General features: G+C 37.3%; 2 protein-coding genes across 2 annotated transcripts; one reads left to right on the forward strand and one right to left on the reverse strand.

Annotated features, from left to right (window-relative positions):
* Positions 12,083-17,084, forward strand: LOC109840616 (ATP-dependent 6-phosphofructokinase 6-like). The gene is made up of 14 exons (XM_020409336.1): positions 12,083-12,526; positions 12,978-13,024; positions 13,142-13,181; positions 13,283-13,345; positions 13,438-13,575; positions 13,799-13,957; positions 14,036-14,089; positions 14,234-14,302; positions 14,427-14,556; positions 15,214-15,254; positions 15,383-15,607; positions 15,731-15,779; positions 15,858-16,012; positions 16,539-17,084. Exons 1-14 carry the CDS (start codon positions 12,272-12,274, stop codon positions 16,785-16,787), a joined length of 1,674 nt encoding a protein of 557 aa, XP_020264925.1. The 5' UTR covers positions 12,083-12,271; the 3' UTR covers positions 16,788-17,084.
* Positions 17,565-20,814, reverse strand: LOC109840618 (serine/threonine-protein kinase Aurora-1). Its single transcript, XM_020409337.1, has 9 exons — positions 20,711-20,814; positions 19,882-19,995; positions 19,406-19,552; positions 19,221-19,316; positions 18,859-18,954; positions 18,682-18,778; positions 18,461-18,578; positions 18,022-18,094; positions 17,565-17,937 (listed from the first exon to the last, which is right to left on the reverse strand). Exons 1-9 carry the CDS (start codon positions 20,744-20,746, stop codon positions 17,836-17,838), a joined length of 879 nt encoding a protein of 292 aa, XP_020264926.1. The 5' UTR covers positions 20,747-20,814; the 3' UTR covers positions 17,565-17,835.

A 21,596-nucleotide genomic window follows, 5' to 3' on the forward strand; every position in this document is an offset into this window, starting at 1 on the left:
GAGTACCCTTATTATGGGCCAAAAAACTTGGACTTGCATAACAATATTAGTTTTGACAATTGTCACAATATGAACAGTATGAAATAAATAATGACAAAGTGAAATGATAACGTCAAAAAAAAAATTATTTTCTCTCTCCTCATCTATCCATTTTCACCAGCCTTCTAAAAAGGGTGGCACTAGAGGCACACCCCCAACCACATCCCAAACCATACCCTCTCTCTCATATGCTACAGTGCACCGGGCCTCACATGGGATTTTAAAATTTAAAATCCCATGTGAGGCCCGGTGCACTGTAGCATATGAGAGAGGAGGTGTGGTTTGGGATGTGGTTGGGGTGTGCCCCTATCATTTTTCTTCTAAAAAATTGACTAAAGTAGGCTTAAACTGTATAAACTGATAGATTAACCAAGTTAACCTTCTTTTAGCCCTTCTGTCTTTACCATTTGAAAGCAACAAAGTTACTATATTCTACACGCCCCAAACCAAACATCCCAAAGTGTTGGGAATTAGAGAGTAGATGAGGAGATAATTTTTCTATATTATTCATCAACTAAAAGTGTCTTTATATAGGCTTACAAAACAACTTAATCATCATAAAATCTAAACTAATTTCAGATTTATTAGCCACTACTCCACTAACAAAATAACAACTAAAGACAAAGTCAACTTTGAATCATTCTTCAACACTCCCCCTTGATTCAAAGTTTCTTGTCATTCCTTTTGAATCTTCATAGAGCACTTCTCTCCATAATCTTGTAAAGCACTTCTCTTCACTTTGTGATGCACTTCTCATCTCAAACTTGTTGACGCACATAATCACCAACATTTCTTAAATGAGCACTTCTCTCAATCTCTCCATGGCGCACATCTCACCATGATTTCTAGAATAAAATTTATTTTTTAAGAGGTATAACGTCACCCGCTAAAACAGCACAAGCTGGCAGCTTTCTTATAGATTTGAGCAAACCCGTAAGTGGACCTGGAACGACATTGCTGACAGAAAGAGAACCTCGCTCATCAATGATTATGTTGGTATTATGCAAGTCTCCTTCATGAACCCAGAGGTAAGGCTTTCCCCTCTTGAAAATATAGTGCACCTTCGAAGTGTGAATCTCACTCTTGCTGCCTTAGGAGTCGACTTTGATGGTGTTGAGGTGAGCTTGGGAATTTGCACCCAAAATGCTTCTGCATCTCTCGGCGACGGTTAAAGCCGCTGCCTTGCTCTTCATCATCGCCTCCGCCATTGATTTTAGGGCTAGGGTTTTTATCCCCCCTCTCCTCGTTTTTGAAGAGGACATCACTCTATATTTTTTTAAAATCCTCACAAACCCAAGAAACTTGGAGCTCTGATACCATGTTGGGAATTAGAGAGTAGATGAGGAGATAATTTTTCTATATTATTCATCAACTAAAAGTGCCTTTATATAGGCTTACAAAACAACTTAATCACCATAAAATCTAAACTAATTTCAGATTTATTAGCCACTACTCCACTAACAAAATAACAACTAAAGACAAAGTCAACTTTGAATCATTCTTCAACAATGAGAAGTGCATCACAAAGTGAAGAGAAGTGCTTTACAAGATTATGGAGAGAAGTGCTCTATGAAGATTCAAAAGGATTGACAAGAAACTTTGAATCAAGGGGGAGTGTTGAAGAATGATTCAAAGTTGACTTAGTCTTTAGTTGTTATTTTGTTAGTGGAGTAGTGGCTAATAAATCTGAAATTAGTTTAGATTTTTTTTTTTTTAGCACTTGTCACCTTAATTATTCCCTACTTTCTTTGTTCTACTCTCATTATGAAGTCGGCGTCCATATTAATTAATATCTTAACACTTCACGATATTATTTATTCATATATTATCCAACGTTTTGGATCCAATACGACAATTTGCAAATAAAAGAGCTTGAACCACTACCTGCATTGTCCAAATGGATTTAAAGCTCAGAACAAACTGAGAAAGTCTCGTAGTTCCTACTTTTATTATCGTTTGGGATCTTTTGTTGTTGTCTCATAATATCTTAAGCGAACGGCGGCAGCTTATTTTGACGGCCACTAGTGTTGATTTATTAAACCAGTATATATTGTTGCTACGAAATTTCTCTATTTTTATTAGTAGAGATTCAGATTCTACTATAGAATGCGGGATATGATTGTTGGAGGGTTAATTTGGGAACTTCTGTTATTTCGTTTATAGTGCCTCACTCCTATAAGGGTGATTCTTTTGTAACCCCGGACTATTAATTCACTACTATTAAGTTTTAGAAAAATAAAAAAGAAGATGAAAAAGATTTCAATTCAAATAAATTGTTGACGATCGCCCATTTAATTATAAAAATATAATTGTGGGACTTGGCTGAGCTCGCCAAGCAAGACTCGTTACGGAGTCATCCAAAATAATAATCGCTGGGAAGGCATGAACAAACCTGGGCTACCTCGGCTCTGAACTTTACGGGCCATGACAATTGTATCCATTTATTCCATAAACTAAGTTCAAATCAGGGTGCTGCGGGCCCACTTCATCCGCTGATTTGGACTTAGTGACTCACGGGAGAACTACCATGGCCCCAAGCGCTTGGATTCAGGTCGCGTTCATTGAATCAAAAATTCAATTTGATTATTCTTTTAATATGCATATCAGTGCTAGTTTCTTATTTTAATTGAATTATTGCTTTTAAGTAGGTCGGATATGATACTTATTATATCTACACCCGCTTACTTATCATGGATACAGATACAATTACGGATATATCTCCGTAAGCAGAATTCATATCTATATCTGCTAAAATCAAATATGGATATAGATATACATGCTGATATGTATGCAGATAAAAAATGGATATAAGAAAACTAGATAATATTAAAAAAAATATAGTTCATGTGATACAAGGAATACTTTGTAAATAATCCTTTTTGTTTACTTATTTTCTGATCAACAAAATCTGTAATCTTATTTTTTGTAGAGAAATATTGTATATATGTTAACCTTTTAATATTGATATCCATCTGGCAAAACTTTCGGAATAAAAAACTGAACAAATAAAATTAAATAACAAAATAGAATTTATATAATTTCAGATTTAGTATTCTTTTGCAGTTTAGAAAGAGTAAAAATTTTCTAAAAAAATTTAAAAAGGGTCATCTTTAATTCGTATAAAGAAATTAGTCCTCAATGTTGAGGTGATTAATATGTGAGTATAGTCCCATATCAGATAAGATAAGAAAGAGTGATGAGTTTAAATAGGAGTTTGGGTCAATACCTGATAACTATAGATTGGACACGATTTCCCCCTCACAATGGTATCAGAACTAAGGTCATGGTCCAAGTAATTAAAAAAAAGATAATCTTCGGGAGAATCCACGGATACCCGTAGGAGTGATATAGTCTAGTTAGCCAACATGACAAAAGTTTGTGAATTGGTTAGCCTACAAGTAAAGTGGTCCAAAACTTAGTGAATTCCGTGGAAGATTGAATTATAGTTGAATTGAACTATACTCACAAATTAAGGGAGAGTTATTGAGGTGATTAACATGTGAGTATAGTCACACATCGGATAAGATAAGAAATAGTGATGAATTTAAATAGGAGTTTAGGTCAATACCTGATAGCTATAGCTTTTTGGTTAAAATTGATTCCTAATTTCTGTTTAAGGCCCATCGACTCTAGATTGGGCCCAATTTCTCCCCAAACACCCAAAACATTCATGTTCAGACTTAATATCAATTTAACTGTTTTCTCTTAATTTTTTTAACTTTTATGTTTTACAAATTATAAACTTTATGGGTTTTGTTAGCAAGGGTCATTAATTAAGCTTCAATTACTTTAGTAGTTTTGGCATTTGAAAACTCATGAATAAAATGCGTAAGCTATTTATTTGAAAACTATTTTTTTAAAGAAAAGTTATATTTTCCTGGGAATTTATATGTTCTTGAGAAACTATATATTATTTTGCAAAAAATAATAGTTTTTGAAAAATATTATGTTTCAAAGAATTAATATTATTTTTTAGAAAAATAATATTAATTTTTTGAAATATTTTTTTGTGAAATGTAATTCTTTTCCAATGTTTTTTTGAAGTTGCTTTTTAGGAACATAATATTTTTTTACAAATAAATATAAAAAATTTCATAAAAAACTCTCCATAAATTTACAAAAAATATTTTAATGTATATTATTTGTTGAATGTTTTAAAATATATAAAATTTCTCAAAAAATTATCTTTTCTAAAAAACAATTTTTTTATGAATCACAAAATTACTAGCATTACTGTTATATCATGGAAACCACTAAGTGTAAATCTCACTCGGGAAAGCACCACTTGTCTCGATTAAGTGGACATAGACCCGACTCGGTTCTTATGAAGGCTGACTCAACAAGCATCCTCACCAAGAAGGCCGACTCAAAAGGCATCCTTGTTAGATCTACATCATAAAACTTAAGATCTAAAACCATATAGCCATGATTAATTCAAAGAGATTAACAATAATCAAAAGAGCGGAAGCTTATACCTGAATCCATTGCTTGATCTTGATTTTGGGTTTTGGATCTTCTAACCTTAGGGTTTCCTCTAAAACCGAATTTCTCTCTTAGATGGGGGTGAAGAGAATTAGAGAATGTAACCCTAGGTTAGGGACCATAACCCCTTATTTATAGATGTTGTACTTTTGTAATTTAGCCCCTCAATAAATTACAATTACAACCTGGTATCTGCACATATAACCCCATGACTTATTTAAATACCAAATTAACCCAACTTAATTAATCACTTTAGTGGGTTATCCTGAAAGATAGCAATACACATTGATTAATCATATGTGCCCACAAATAGATTTATTAGATTAAATCCAACAATCTCCCACTTGGGCATCATATGATTCCTTAAATAGATTAAATCCAACAATCTCCCACTTGGGCATCATATGATTCCTTAAATTGTGTATAACCTTATGAGCTAAAAAATTGCTATCACCGAAATGGTATTTCCGAACAATCTCGTCCATTGACTATTTCAATATAGGATGAAAGCGGCCTTCGTCACATTTATCGTGACTCGACCCATCAATGGTCACATATATCAATACAATCAAATGACATAGATCAATCATGGATGTGCAGCATGAAAATTACATGCAATGTGATCAGTACATGTCTATTTTCAACTGGTCCTCCTTAGTGAGGTCAAAACCAAACATAATGTAACAGAGTGTCTTAACTGAAAACTTTATTCTGATCAGACAATACAAACAAACATAAAGCACCACAAATACAAACTCCCACTAAAACATAATATCCTCAAATAATACCACACTCATATGAGCAGTATGCTCATGAAAGACCTTAGGTGGCAATCCTTTAGTAAGAGGATCAGCTAACATGGAGTTTGTCCCAATGTGCTCTATGGATATCTGTCCACTCTGTACCCTTTCTTTCACAACCAGAAACTTAATGTCAATATGTTTTAACTTAGTTGAGCTCCTGTTGTTATTGGAATACATTACTGCAGATTTATTGTCACAATATAACCTTAGTGGTCTTTCAACATTTTCCAAAATGCGCAGTCCCGTGACAAAATTTCGCAGCCATATTCCCTGATTGGATGCCTCATAGCAAGCTACAAATTCTGCTGCCATAGTGGAGGAAGCTACTAGTGTTTGTTTGACACTTTTCCATGATATAGCTCCTCCTGCTAACATATAAATGTAGCCTGATGTAGACTTCCTGCTATCTTGGCATCCAGCAAAATCAGAGTCCGAATACCCAATGACCTCTAATTTCTCTGATTTTCTGTATGTGAGCATGTAATCTTTTGTTTTCTGAAGATACCTCATAACCCTTTTGACTGCTATCCAATGATCCATACCAGGGTTGCTTAAGTATCTGCCTAACATCCCAACAATGTACGCAATATCCGGACGCGTACATACCTGAGCATACATTAGACTTCCTACAGCCGAAGCATAAGGAATCTTCTGCATTTCCTGAATTTCAAGGTTACCTTTAGGGCACTGATTGAGACTAAACTTGTCTCCTTTAGCAACAGGGGTGTCACCTGGTCTGCAATCTTGCATGCCAAACCTTTTAAGTACCTTATCGATATAGCTCTTTTGTGATAATCCAAGAATACCCCGAGAGCGATCTCGATGTATCTGGATCCCTAATATAAAAGAGGCGTCCCCAAGATCTTTCATCTCAAAATTCTTTGATAGAAATCTCTTGGTTTCGTGCAACATGCCTATATCATTAGTGGCAAGCAAGATGTCATCCACATACAGAACCAGAAAAATATACTTACTCCCACTGAACTTGTGATATACACAGTCATCAACAATGTTCATCTCAAAACCGAACGAGATAACTATTTGTTGAAACTTATGATACCATTGACGAGGAGCTTGCTTGAGTCCATAGATGGATTTCCTTAATTTGCAAACCATATTCTTTGGGTCTCCTGACACAAAGTTTTCTGGTTGCACCATATAAATCATCTCATCAATGTCTCCATTGAGAAATGCAGTCTTAACATCCATCTGATGTAACTCAAGATCATAATGAGCAACAAGTGCCATGATTATTCTGAAAGAGTCTTTCGATGAAACCGGAGAGAAAGTCTCTGTATAATCAATGCCTTCCTTTTGAGTATAGCCTTTAGCCACAAGACGCGCCTTATACCTCTCCACATTACCGTTTGCATCCCGCTTGGTTTTAAAAATCCATTTACAACCAATTGGTTTTGCACCTTCTGGCAATGGGACAAGTTCCCAAACCTTATTGTCTTGCATAGACTTATACTCTTCATTCATGGCATCAATCCACTGTTGAGAGTTAGAACTTTTCATGGCCTGAGAGAAGTTGATTGGATCATCTTCTAACATTCCACTACTTTCCTCATGTTCTTGGAGAAATACAATATAATCATCCGGAATAGCATTTCTCCTTTCTCTCGTGGATCTCCTTAATGGCACTGGTTCTTGAGGTTGTTGAGTTTGTTCTTCTGGAACAGGGAGTTGTTCAACATTATCATCTTGAGGTTCCGGATTTACTTCTTGAGCAACAACAGGTATAGGAACCTGAATATTGTCAAAAGTAACTGTATGGATTGGATCTGAAGCCAATTCCTCCTCAAAACTAATGTCTCTAACCTTATTTCTCCCCCCAAACTCAACATCCTCAAAGAATGTTGCTGTTCCCGTCTCAAAAATATTCCTTATAGTGGGATCATAAAACTTATAGCCCCTAGAGCGATCAGGGTACCCAATAAAGTAGCTGCTAACTGTTTTGGAGTCCAATTTCTTTTCATTTGGCCTATAAGGCCTTGCCTCAGCTGGACATCCCCAAATATGTAAATGCTTTAAACTGGGCTTTCGACCAGTCCAAAGCTCATAAGGTGTTTTAGCAACTGCTTTACTTGGTACTCTATTCAGAATGTAAGCTGCTGTCTTAAGTGCTTCTCCCCAGAGTGACTCTGGTAAAGAAGAATGAGCAATCATACTTCTTACCATATCCTTAAGAGTCCTGTTTCGTCTTTCAGCTACACCATTCATGCTAGGTGAACCCGGCATAGTGTACTGTGGGACGATACCGCATTCCTCTAGGTATCTAGCAAATGGTCCTGGACGTTGTTCACCTGAACCATCATATCTACCGTAGTACTCACCACCACGATCAGATCTGACGGTTTTAATTCTTCTGTTGAGTTGATTCTCAACTTCAGCTTTATAGGCTTTGAACATGTCCAGAGACTCAGATTTTTCATGAATAAGATATAGGTGCCCATAACGTGAGTAATCGTCTATGAATGATATAAAATATTGTTGACCATTCCAGGATTCCGTAGGGAATGGCCCACAAATATCCGTATGTATCAATTCTAAGACATCCGAAGATCTGTTGGCACCTAATCTCTTCACTTTGGTCTGTTTTCCCTTGATACATTCAACACATACGTCGAAGTCCGAAAAATCAAGGGAATCCAAAATGCCATCAGACACAAGACGCTCAACTCTACCTTTTGAGATATGACCTAAGCGCTTATGCCATAATGTCGCCGAATTTTCCTTATTTAATTTACGCTTAGTACCACGTGATTCCACATGCAAGGATTCATTGTAAGAAGCAATTGTATCAAGCAAATATAGGTTGTCATAAATACTCAAGTAACCGGTTCCCACAACATTTGAATTAAAAGATAAACTGAATTGACTGTTTCCAAATGAACAAGAATAACCTGATTTGTCCAATACAGAAACAGAAACCAAATTCCGTCTAAAAGACGGTACTACAAAAGTATCTTTTAAATCCAAATAATAACCAGTTCCTAACAACAACCTAAAGTGCCCAATTGCTTCCACATCTACCGATTGTCCGTCGCCCACAAAGATGTGTCTTTCAACATCACTTGGCTTTCGGTAGCTCAGGCAACCCTGCATAGAAACACTTATGTGAGTAGTAGCACCAGAGTCTAACCACCAAGTGTTTCTAGGTACTGAAGCTAAATTAACCTCAGAACAGACCAAAGCAAGGAACGTACCCTTATTATCACGCCAGGCGTGATATTTTGTACAGTCCTTCTTTACATGTCCAGGCTTCTTACAGAAGAAACAACCCTGATTATCCTTATGTTGTTTCTTCTCAACTGGACCCTTAGCAGCTTCCTTATCATTCTTCCTTTTCTTGCCCTTATCCTTAGAGGCATAGGCCAAATGAGCACTTTCTGTCTTATCTTGCTTCAACCTGTCTTCTTCTTGCACACAGTATGAAATGAGCTCATTTAGAGTCCATTTCTCCTTTTGACAGTTATAACTGACCTTAAATTGGTTAAACTGTGCAGGAAGAGACAACAAAACCAGATGCACTAATAACTCGTCACAAAGATCGAGTTTAAGTGCCTTAAGCTTTGAAGCAATATGAGACATTTCCATAATGTACTCCCTGATATTTCCTTTGCCCTTATACTTCATTGAAATCAAGCGAGCTAAAAGCGTGCTTGTTTCTACCTTATCGTTTTTCGCAAAACGCTTCTCAATTTCGGCAAGGAAATCTTTAGCCTTAGTAATCCCTTCGGATTCTATGCCCCTGAAGGCTTCCGGAACGCCGCGCTTAATGATCATAAGACTCATGCGATTTGAACGCTCCCACTTCTCATGCTCCTTCTTTGCATCAGGAGTGCTATCCGCATTGAGAGGTTGGGGTTGTTCAGTTCTTAATGCATAGTCAAGATCCATGCAGCCAAGAACAATTAATATGTTCTCTTTCCAAACCTTGAAGTTTGTCCCATTTAGCATGGGAATTGAGTTGATGTTAGCAGAAATTGTTGCAGCAGATGCATTAGCTGAAATAAAACAAAAGAATGCTCACATCAATAACCATAATCAATAAAATTCAAATAATGACAATCCCCATCCAAGATACCGGCACAACATTAATATCAAGTCTTTGGACAGTAATATTAACTTGTAAGTGATACCTTGTTGCAATGATCAAACATTGACAATAACTCATGTCAAATAATGAAACTATCTTTGGATCGATTCATTATTCACATGTAAACCTTATAATTGTCACACGCTTATCATCGCAGATGTGTATACAGTCTAAATAAATATTAACCTTCCTTTGGGCCGATTAAATATTTACACGAAAGCATACACACAAACATCTCACATTCCTCATGAACAATCTACACAAGAGAGGTTACTTTGGCAACTTCTTGTTTCAATTAATCAATTGGAGTGAGAGACAACCTTAATACCTTAGTGTCATAATATTTGAATTAAATAATTGATTAAAAACCGAATTAGATTTAAATTAAAAAATTTAAATCAACTGAATTTCCAAAAACTTAATTGGGGTCTCACAGCTTAATTAGGGCCCATAACTTAATTGAATAAATTAAGTATACCAAAGTGGACCCATGAAAAGCCGAGGCTTAACCATAATGAACACGAAGTTCCCTTAACTTCGAACGCGAGGTTCAACTGTATTGAGTACGAGACTCACTTAAGCACGAACGCGAGGTTCGTCTGAAAATGAACGAACGCGAGGTTCGTTTGATAAAAGAACGCGAGGTTCAACTTGGGAACGAACGCGAGGTTCGTTTAAAAATGAACGCGAGGTTCGACTGAAGTACGAACGCGAGGTTCGTCTGAAGTACGAACGCGAGGTTCGTCTGAAGTTCGAACGCGAGGTTCGTCTGAAGCTCGAACGCGAGGCTCGACTGAAGTACGAACGCGAGGTTCGTCTGAAGTACGAACGCGAGGTTCGTCTGAAGTACGAACGCGAGGTTCGTCTGAAGTTCGAACGCGGGGTTCGTCTGAAGTACGAACGCGAGGTTCGTCTTAGAACGAACGCGAGGTTCGTTAAAATTGAGCTTGACGCTCACCTGAGTTGAACGCGAGGTTCACCTTAGAACGAACGCGAGGTTCGTTGAGCGCGAAGCTCGGTTAAAATTGAACGAACGCGAGGTTCGTTTGAGGTAACCACCTCCTTAATTTTCGCCATGAACCCTTAGGGTTTCAAACTGAAACCGCCGCCGCCAAACCCAAAAAATTTTTGATTTTTATTTTCAAAACAGATCCAGAATGGAAAAAATTGAAGGAAAAAATCAAAGAAAAATCCAAAAAGTTACTGTTCACCGGCGATTTTTCAGCTACTGTTCACCCGGAAAAAATTTTACCGTTCATCCGAACAAAAAAACTTTACTGTTCATCCGAAAATTACTGTTCATCCGAACCCAAAAATTGAATCTTTAACCAGAGATTTAAGATCAAAAACCCAATAAAACTTAAATCCCTAAGAATTAATCAAGGTGGCTCTGATACCACTTGTTAGATCTACATCATAAAACTTAAGATCTAAAACCATATAGCCATGATTAATTCAAAGAGATTAACAATAATCAAAAGAGCGGAAGCTTATACCTGAATCCATTGCTTGATCTTGATTTTGGGTTTTGGATCTTCTAACCTTAGGGTTTCCTCTAAAACCGAATTTCTCTCTTAGATGGGGGTGAAGAGAATTAGAGAATGTAACCCTAGGTTAGGGACCATAACCCCTTATTTATAGATGTTGTACTTTTGTAATTTAGCCCCTCAATAAATTACAATTACAACCTGGTGTCTGCACATATAACCCCATGACTTATTTAAATACCAAATTAACCCAACTTAATTGATCACTTTAGTGGGTTATCCTGAAAGATAGCAATACACATTGATTAATCATATGTGCCCACAAATAGATTTATTAGATTAAATCCAACAATCCTCACTCAAACCGTCTCAGAAATTCGAGGCATCCTCACTCAGCAGGTCAAATCAAAATGCATCTTCACTCGACCTCTCTTGAAAGACCGAGATAAAAAGTGTTCTTTCTTGTGCCCTATGATGTCAACCGGTTACTATCACGTTAAATCCACGGTCAAGTCATCATTGCTCCACCAACGAAATCATAATGACTCATCAGAACGCACCAACGTTGCAGCCCTCCCGTAATTTCTCTCATTCAGATCATAATTAACTTGATTGCGAGAGGAACCATTGGAGAACCCAACTCTAGTCCTCTAACACATTGCATGTGTGCATGACTCTCTCTTCTGCTCAGCAATCAGCCATCAAATGAAATTAAGTGATCCTAAGCTCTTCGAAATCCCACAACCTAACTTCTGACATCAACCACTACTGAACTACTTGAGAACTTGATTAGTAACTCTTAACAAGGCACTTACTAACAAAACCCAAACTTTATTAGTACTCTATCTCTCGCCCTTTATTTAAGCAAAACTTTTACGAACAACACCTAATAAGATTCGTAGTTAAATTATTCTAGAAAGTCTGGAAAAACTTTGTGCTGATTCCTGTGCCCGGCCGCCTTAAACCGCTTCTTCGCCCGACAGTCTCCTACTTTGACCAAATTACCCCTCCTCCGTTGACTCGTTGGACCATGGTTTCATCAGCAGTTGCCCCAGGGCATGTCATCCACAGTGGCAGCCTCGGAGTTTTATCAAATACCAAGGGGGTTTCCGTTAAAGTTGTCTAAAAAACCCCCGGGAAAAAACCCGAGCTCATTTTCTCCTCTTTCTTCTCCACTATTCACATTTTAATTGTCGCCATCAAACAAACCATTAAACTAAAAGGAAAAGAAAAAAAGGACAACCACGGAGTTTCAACCTTCAAACTGGAACTTTCCAATTTTCTCCTATAAATTCGATCGATGGTGACTTCAAGAATTCATCCGATCAAATTAATCTCCTCTCTTTGCTCTCTCTGTAATGGAATCAAAACCTAAGTCTTTGGATTTGAGCTCGAACTCGAACTCGAACTCGACCTCGAGCGGTATACTGTCTCAGTTATCCTCTGCTAGTGCTCGATCGCCGGTGGAGATTTCGTCGGATCGAATTCGAACGCTTCGATTCGAGGAGAAGATGGCAGCTGATGGGAGATCGAACTTGAAAATTGTTGAAGGGGACTTTGGCTACGTTCTTGAGGACGTCCCTCACTTGAGTGATTACCTCCCCAATCTTGAAGTGAGTTCTTTTTTGGCTTAATTTCTGAAAAAGATTTGATCTTTAACCTTTTATATATGTTTATTTGTCTTAAGTTTTTCAATTTTAATTATTAGTCTCTTTATTTGTTTATTCAAATTCTCTTAGGTTTTTTATGTTGTTTGTTTGCATAATTTCATTTTTTTGGGAGCAATAAGTGGAGTATGCTTTAGCAAATTCTTTGATTCTCCTGTGTAATTATTTGTTGTGGGAAATTCTTTTGATCTCGTGAAGGTAAATAAAACAATAAAGAACAACAAAACTTTTTTGGGAAATTCAATAGTCAGTATGATTTATGTGATTTGGGGGCTTAACCAAATATTATCTCAACCTGCAATTTTCTCATTTGATTGGTATTGAGATTTTTGCTCTTTACCTGTTAACTAATCTACTGAATACTATTTTTAACATTAAAATTTCTCTTCTGTGACAGACGTATCCAAATCCTTTGCAAAACAATCCATCGTATGCAGTTGTTAAGTATGTCTACCTATCTTAACCAGATAATTCACAAATATCCTTTCGTAGGATATTCATCATTAAAAATTCTTTTAGAACCACTATGAGTAACAAAATACAAATCTTTTTTTTTTCCAGGCAGTATTTTGTACATAACGATGATACTGTTCCACAAAAGGTGAGTCCTCTCGATTTTCACATCAGTTTATTTACTTGTGATCTCGCTAGAATTACAGAGATGGTTATGCATTGTCATTAAATAGTGAGTTATGTCTGTAGATTGTCATCCAAAAGAATAGTCCAAGAGGAACCCATTTTAGACGTGCTGGGCCCCGTCAGAAGGTACTATCACCGCCAATCTCCTTTCAAATTTGTTGATTTTGAGATGTAGCAGCCTAGGAATAAATTGACTTGCGTTTTCCTATGTGGTTCAGGTGTATTTTCAACCTGATGATGTGCAAGCATGCATTGTAACATGTGGAGGCCTATGCCCTGGGCTCAATACGGTGATTAGGGAAATAGTATGCGGCCTAAACCACATGTATGGTGTCGACAAAGTTTTTGGTATAGTGGTGAGGCCTTGCTACCAAATTCGGGCGCTATATGATTACAATTTAATTTTTATTAGTCTTTTGTTCTCATGTTATAATGCTTTTGGTATGTGCTCGTTTTTTTGGCCGTAGGGCTCATCGAAGTTATGAGGATACTTACCAATCTTAATCTTGGTGTAGCTGGATGGTCCTTTCATGCCTTTGTCACACAAGGGCATTGACTAATTTGGACGTTTTATTGTAGGATGGATACAAAGGTTTCTATGCTCGTAATACTGTTGACTTGACGCCAAAAAGTGTTGATGATATCCATAAAAGAGGTGGTACCGTCCTTGGTACATCACGTGGAGGTCATGATACCATGAAGATAGTTGATAGCATTCAAGATCGGGGGATTCATCAGGTATATATTTCATTCTTTTTCTTAGGATTAAAATTGCACTTCTTATTTTTGTTAATTTTTAGGTAAATTCACTTCCAGGTTTATATAATTGGAGGAGATGGAACTCAAAAGGGGGCTTCTTTGATTTTTGAGGTACTATATATATCAGATGTGGAAGTACAAAGAGAGAGTGACTTCTTTTGGTTCTTTTCCTGGATCAGTATTAAGTTCCTTCGTAGAAATCCTTTGAAGGAGTAAGTATGCATGTCAATTATTTTGGAACATCTCTTCTTGCAGGAAATTCAACGGCGTGGTCTCAAAGTTGCTGTTGCTGGAATTCCTAAGACAATCGATAACGACATTGCTGTAATTCTCCGCTCTAGTTTTGGTCCCAATGTTTAATGTCTTGACTTTTGATATCTGTTGTGGGCATCCTTTGATTTTTTTTCTCTCATTAAATTTTCTAATATGATTACTTCTGTTGAATCAGGTCATAGACAAATCCTTTGGTTTTGATACTGCTGTTGGGGAGGCCCAGCGGGCGATCAATGCAGCCCATGTGGAAGCTTCAAGTGTTGAGAATGGCATTGGTGTTGTGAAGCTAATGGGTCGCTATAGTGGTAAGTTTTGTGATTTAGCTGCAGTTTGTTAAATAATTGTTTTTATTTTTGGTTCTTTACGAGGAAGAGTTAATCAATTGATTAATTGCTGTTGCGTTTATGTTCCTTTACCTAGGTTGTCAGAGATCTTCATTAAATTTGCTGAAAACTCATTTGTTTCTCAATAGGTGTTTCAGATGCTTAGCCAATTATGCATGTGAGAGGATCAAGATCCAATTATAAATTATGAGTCTGAACGATGTTCAATCACAATTCACTGCTTCTCTAGAAACTCAAATCAGATGCAATCTTTCTCAATTTATTTGTTGATCATGTTATTCAACACATTTTCTATATGTGGTTTATGATTGTTATGTTGCCAACAATGAATCCAACATTTTCTACACATACTACATTATGCGCTACATAGTTTTTGGTTTTAGGCTATCAGAGTTGACCGTTGCATTTTGCATTATTGTTATTTTCAACACTGGTTGTAAATTGACTACTAACAATGAGCCACAGGCCCATAGCAAGCTTGCAAAATTAGCTGGAGTAAGATTCATATGGCTATGCCTTGATAATACAACCAAATTTATGTTAACTCACAATGTTTACGTCTATCTCAGACCTGATGTAACAAGATTTACTGCTGACCTCTTCTTATCATTTGCACAGGATTCATTGCTATGTATGCTACTCTTGCAAGCAGAGACGTGGTAAGCATGATTAACCTTCGCAACCACTACCCACAACATTGAGCTTTCTATATCCATTAAATATTACCATTTTCTAAGATAAAAGCTAATGATAATATTCTGTTTTCCTTCTTTTCTTACTCCCTTAGGACTGCTGCTTGATACCAGAATCCCCCTTTTATCTGGAAGGAAAAGGTGGACTGTATGAATATATAGAAAAGAGACTTAAAGAAAATGGGCACATGGTTCTTGTTGTCGCTGAGGGTGCAGGGCAAGAGCTTATTGCTGAAAGCCTGCGGTCGATGGACCACCAGGATGCCTCTGGAAATAAGCTGCTGCTTGATGTCGGCTTATGGTTATCTCAGAAAATAAAGGTACACAAAACATTGCATTTTTCACTGGAGAATAGAGACCAAATTATGTACCAAATATGTAAATGACCTTTTCCAGTAGAATCTGAGCATCTTAAGAGTAACAATGTTTTTTCCCCTTCACAGGATCACTTCACTAACAGTGGAAGGATGCAGATAACTCTGAAATATATTGGTATATCTCTATAATTGCTCAGTGCATACTTCTAAGTGACTGATCTAAGTTGCTGACCTCTATGGATTCAATTTGCAGATCCGACTTACATGATTCGTGCAATCCCAAGTATTGCATCTGACAATGTTTACTGCACTCTGCTGGCTCATAGTGCCATTCATGGAGCAATGGCGGGATATACTGGCTTCACTGTTGGTCTTGTCAATGGCAGACATACCTACATACCATTTTATGTATGTATCACTCTCTTCTTGTTTTATAAATTATCAAATGGTATCCATTTTGTCGTAAGGTGTACATAAATGCATCTTGCTTGCTTCGCTATGACCTTGAGATTCTGGGTTGAAGTCATGTAGGTGGAATCTTGCTTCTCATAAACCTTACAGGAATTTTTTTTTCATGAATTTTCTGATTCCGTTTGGCAGAACTTTGTTATGCACGTGCACAAGATATATATTTGACTACTGTGTCAAACAAAGTTGAACTTTAATTAGCTAAAGTCAACAATCTTTAATTCTTTCTCGAAAAGGACAGAAAATGACTCTCCAACCTATAACCGATAGTACAAGTTCTGGCTTCCTGTAGGCATCTTACTATACGGAGTTACTCTTTTATATATTTAAATTTAAAACTTCTAAGTAAAATTCTATCTCTATCTAGTAAAGATTATCTACTAGACAAATAGGAAATTCTGCACAAGTGTCAAAACAGCCAACCCTGCGGCTTGAATCGACTGACTTTTCTTTGTATGCTTTGCAGAGGGTAACAGAGACAAGGAACAAGGTGGTGATTACTGACAGAATGTGGGCGAGGCTGCTTTCTTCAACTAATCAGCCAAGTTTCCTAAGTGCCAAAGATATCGAGGAAGCAAAGAGAGCAGAAAATCTACAAAAATGGAGATCATCAAGTGGAAAGTTCACGCTTGATGGTCATCATGTGATGCCGGAGTATGACAGTAATGCTGAAAATTGCGACACTGAAAATAATGGCACAACGCAGAAGTGTTGAAACTGGGTATCTTTACTGCTCATCCAAAATTATATCTATTAAGATACAGTAGATACTTATGTGTCATGCCTATGTGGGTTTTCTTCCTTCTGAAAATTTCAGTTTCTGGATTTTTTTGTGGTATCAATATATAAGATTGGGTACTGTATGTATTTCTCCACTCCATCAAGCACTAGAGATATCAAAATAAGGGGTATGGTGTATCATAACCCGTTTCATGTATATATGAGGACTGTAATCAACTAGTAAGATCATTTCTAATTCTGTAGTAGTTTTGTCAACATGTTTTCTGCTGTATTTTGGCGTGGGCTTGTTTGCAAATGGGAATGTTTCTGATTCATCAAATTCGTAGTAGACTTAAAATCAACATATTTTCTGCTACTTCAGTTTGCCATCTGATCTTATCAATGATTGCAGATTTCGTTATATCGACCATCTTTTCTCAATTTTTTAAATCATGAAGAAACTTCTAGGTAATTAATTTTTTTATTATAAAGAAACAGCCAGGTAATTACCTGGCTTCTTTGCTTTCAGCTTTGCAATAGCTCTTGTCTACTGCACTGATAAATAATCTGATGCTACAAAGAAAGTTTCGTCTGGGAGACAGAGAAAATTGGCTAGCAAATCAATTCTAGAGAGGCAAAGTTCTTAAAATTAATCAAGCTGTAGTGATCCCTATCGACGAAATCCAATGTTTAGTAATGAACAATCAGCCATCTTAGAAGAATAACGAATTTGATTCATTTGCATCTCTGCTGCCACAGGACAAGTAAATGCTACCGAAACAACAAACACTTACAGTAAAAGAGCCTCATGCATCCCCATTTGCTCTTTTATTTCTAACAACAGACATGTATGAAATGGTCTTTCTAGGAGTACAAAGAATTCATTTTACTCCGATATCAACGCTGGAGATACCGATACACAACTATATCCTTTGCTCAGTGAATGAATCTTCAACTTAGTAAGTGTTGGCTTAAGCCCTAAATACACAGGCAATAAACAACAAACAGGTCACAATTATCGGCTGACAACATCAGATTCGAGATCAGCCTCTGTAGATGCCCGAGGGATCAGCATTTTGAACTATCCATGGATGCTCAAGCACCTTGTGGAGGGGAAGACGCTGTGAGGTTTCTCTAACTAGCATCTGAACAAGAAAACAAAAGTTAAATTTAGTTCTGTTTCTAATTTCGTTGTGATCCAGTTTAAACACGAAAAAATGGGTATGCACCTGGCTAATGAGATCTTTTGCAGCAGCAGACACAATTGGTTTTGGGGGGAACTTGAGATCTACTTTGATTATCCTGCATGCATAGAACAACTTTAAGAGATTGATAGACAACCAAGCTTGACGTTTAACAAGAAGATGACATAAAATCAGAAATTAGGTAGGAAGCCAGCGTGTTTTCTTCCCCTCAATGTCTATGGCGCGTGTAGAATTTTCTTTCTTTCTTTCTTTCTTTTTTGCATGGAGTATTTCATATGTTTTTTTCTGGATGAGCCTTCATGAAGGTTTGGAGATTGTTTGTTGGCCGACTAACACTATAGCATTTACTACTGGTCCACATTGATGCATGAAAGTACCTCAAATCTACTGAGGAAATATAGAAACATGCTAAGCTATTTTAAACAGACACCAAAGAAGAATAGAGTTAAATATTTCTTCCTACCTTCTGTATGTATCAGAGTGTTCCTTTGCCTCAAATGGTGGCATGCCATAAAGGAACTCATAGCACAGGACACCTAAGCTCCAAATATCCACAGTTGCATCATGTTCAACACTCTCGACTAAAACAAACACAACGAGTGGAAACAAGTCAGAATCATAAGGGTATGAATCTTATAAGCAAATCAGACCAGAAGACATTGAGAAAATGTGGAGATTCAGTACCCATTTCAGGTGGAAGGTAATCCAGTGTGCCACACATTGTTCGTCTACGATTAAATGTGTGCACTGACCACCCAAAATCTGCAATTTTCAACTCACCCTATTTATAGAATAACAACAATCTGTGAGTCCGTTATCATGTATGGAACTGGATTTCAGATGAGAAGAAAGCATACATACCTGAACTCCGATCAGAAGATTTTCTGGTTTAATATCTCTATGAATAACATGCTTTCCATGCAGGTAGATAAGAGCCCGTGCTAGTGACATAATATACTGAACACAACATCAACGAAATAAATATTATATTTATTACAACACTCCATACAGTAATTATTTAGCATCAATATGAAAGATAGATCCCAAAACTATCCAAAACAGATCCCAAAACTATCCAAAACATGTACAAGGTTCATCCATTAGGTAAATAGAAGAATAGATGGAGCAATGGAAATTTGGATGAACTAGGATACATCAAGGGTTTAAGGCAGTGAGAGGTAAAAAAACACGAACAAAGGAATTAAAAAGAGCATATCACTCACAGTGGCAGCTCGTCTTTCACTAAAATATTTGCACTTCTGCAATTCTTTGTAAAGTTCCCCTTTTGCTGCATATTCTAAAATAAGATATACCCGGGTCTGCAGTAGAAATAGTAAAGGATGATAAGGCTACTGAACTCTTCTATGACAGATAAAACAATGATAAAAGGCATGTAGGAAAATTCAACCTGATCATAGAAGTAGCCGTATAGTCGCAGTATATTTGGGTGTCGAAGGTGACTCTGTATTTCTACTTCACGGCGCAACTGGTGCTCAACTTGAGACTGTTTTAGCTGGCTCTTGAAGAGAACTTTCAATGCCACTATATGGTTACTCTGTTCCAAAATGTCAACCTCATGTAAGTTTGGCTGTTGAAGAGAATTTTCAATGATTCTCCTTACGGGAAGTATGAAGTTAAGTTAACTTTTCAAGAATCAGTTATCCAAATAAGATAGGTGGGGAAATCAAGTCTAATGACCGATTTGTGTGATGTAAACAACTGCTCAAAAGTCAGTTGATCTTTCTGTCACATAACGCAATGAGAGTTGGTAAAGATGTGAATTCAGTTATACTACTACGAGTATCAAGATGGACACTGACTGTCAGAAATGAACGCGAAATATTAACTTTAATGCATAATCTCACAATTAACAAGGATAAGTACCTTCTTTTCCCTCGCCAAATACACATGGCCAAACTTCCCTCTTCCAAGAGGCCTCCCAATGTCAAAATCGTTCAGAATCCAACGCTTATCACCAGCCGGAACGTTCGATGAGGCCTATAAAATACACATAACATTAGAAAACAAGCATATATTTCTCGATCAAGTAGATTATTCGCAAATTTTCATATTTACATTCAACAAACCTTAGGAGGACCAGAAGCACCAAATTACCCCCTTTACCAAGCTTTCCAACAATGTATCTTTCCTAAAACTTTGTACCCTTTTACAGCAAAACTTAAGTTCTAAATAATTACATCTGATTTAAGAAGTACTAGACGACCCGTTAGCAAAGGTAGCGTCTTGACGTACAATTACTATTTTCTTTAATACTTAAAACTAAAATAGCCTTTCCAACTGGGTTTTCTTCAAGATAACTGTGTATGAGCTTCGAATACAGCAAATTAACTTACTTTTACTCTCTGTCATTGGCAATCGAAGCAAAAAAAAAAAAATATTAATCTAATCTCCCCCAAAACCTTGTATTCCTAAAAAAGATTCAAACTTTAACAATGTAGAAAACTTCCCACAAAGAATAACCGCAAGAAAAGGAATATGAACTCAAAAAATAAAAAAAACAGATCCTTAAATTATCAAAATGGAAAGATCCGTCATCAAAAAACGAAGTTTTTGCCCAGGCATAATCGATCAAGAAAAACCCTAGATTCTCCCGAAGTCAGCAAACACAACGAAAAGGGGCAAACAGAAGAAGAGACACTATAAGAGCTCAAATGCCAAATTGAAATCAGAAACCCTAGAAATTTCTCTGTACCTTCTCTTCTCGCTGGCTCTCAGTCGCAATCGCCATTGGACAGAGAAAAAAAGAAAGTTTCTTTGATTGACGATTGAAATCTGGGCAGAGTGAGAGAAAAAAGGGGGATTTATGATATCTGCAGAAATTAGAGACTGCGTTTTCCAACGGTCGAGTTCTCTGATGATGCCACGTGGCTGGATCTGGGTACAGATTTTGAAAGTATTTCCTTTTTTACGTTGTAGTGGAGCCGTGGAAGGATGTGTGTACACATGAGCGAGCTTTAGGTGAAGGGACCTGAGATCTGAAGAATTGGAAAACGGTCTAAAACATTTGTTATGCTGTAACCCTGACTTACTTACAAATTACAAATAAACTAGTGTCTACCTTGTCTTTTTAAGTATTGTATTTTAAACCTGTGTCTTTCTAAGGTTTTTAATATATTTAATTTAAGGGAAAATTGCTTGGATGAACCAAAAATAGTTGGGTCAAGCATCCTCACCCCCAGCGCAAGAACCATAACTCCCAAGCCTAAAATTGAAAAATATGTGCAACCAACCCCCAAACCCACTGCCCAAAAAACCACTTCCCAAATTATCCTTCTTCCCAATTAAAACTGAATCCATTTCCTCCCCTCCCCTCCTCCCTCCTCATCCGCATCCCCCTCCTCCCCGACCCCCTCCTCAGCTCCGTCCGCCTCCTCCCCTCCCCTCCCCTCCCCCCTTCCTCCTCCTCCTGCAGACCCCATCATCGCCATCGGCGTTTTCCTCCTCGTCGTCTCCCTCTGCGACCAACGCGTCTCGTTGGTGCCTGCTGCCGCAACTCACTCCTCCTCTGGATCTACCTCCTCGTCATGTTCCTCCTCATCCTCCTCCTCTTCTGCTTCACCGTCTTCACCTTCGTCGTC

The sequence above is a fragment of the Asparagus officinalis genome, chromosome 5 (genome assembly GCF_001876935.1).
Source record: "Asparagus officinalis chromosome 5, Aspof.V1, whole genome shotgun sequence".
In the NCBI taxonomy this organism is placed as follows: domain Eukaryota; kingdom Viridiplantae; phylum Streptophyta; class Magnoliopsida; order Asparagales; family Asparagaceae; genus Asparagus; species Asparagus officinalis.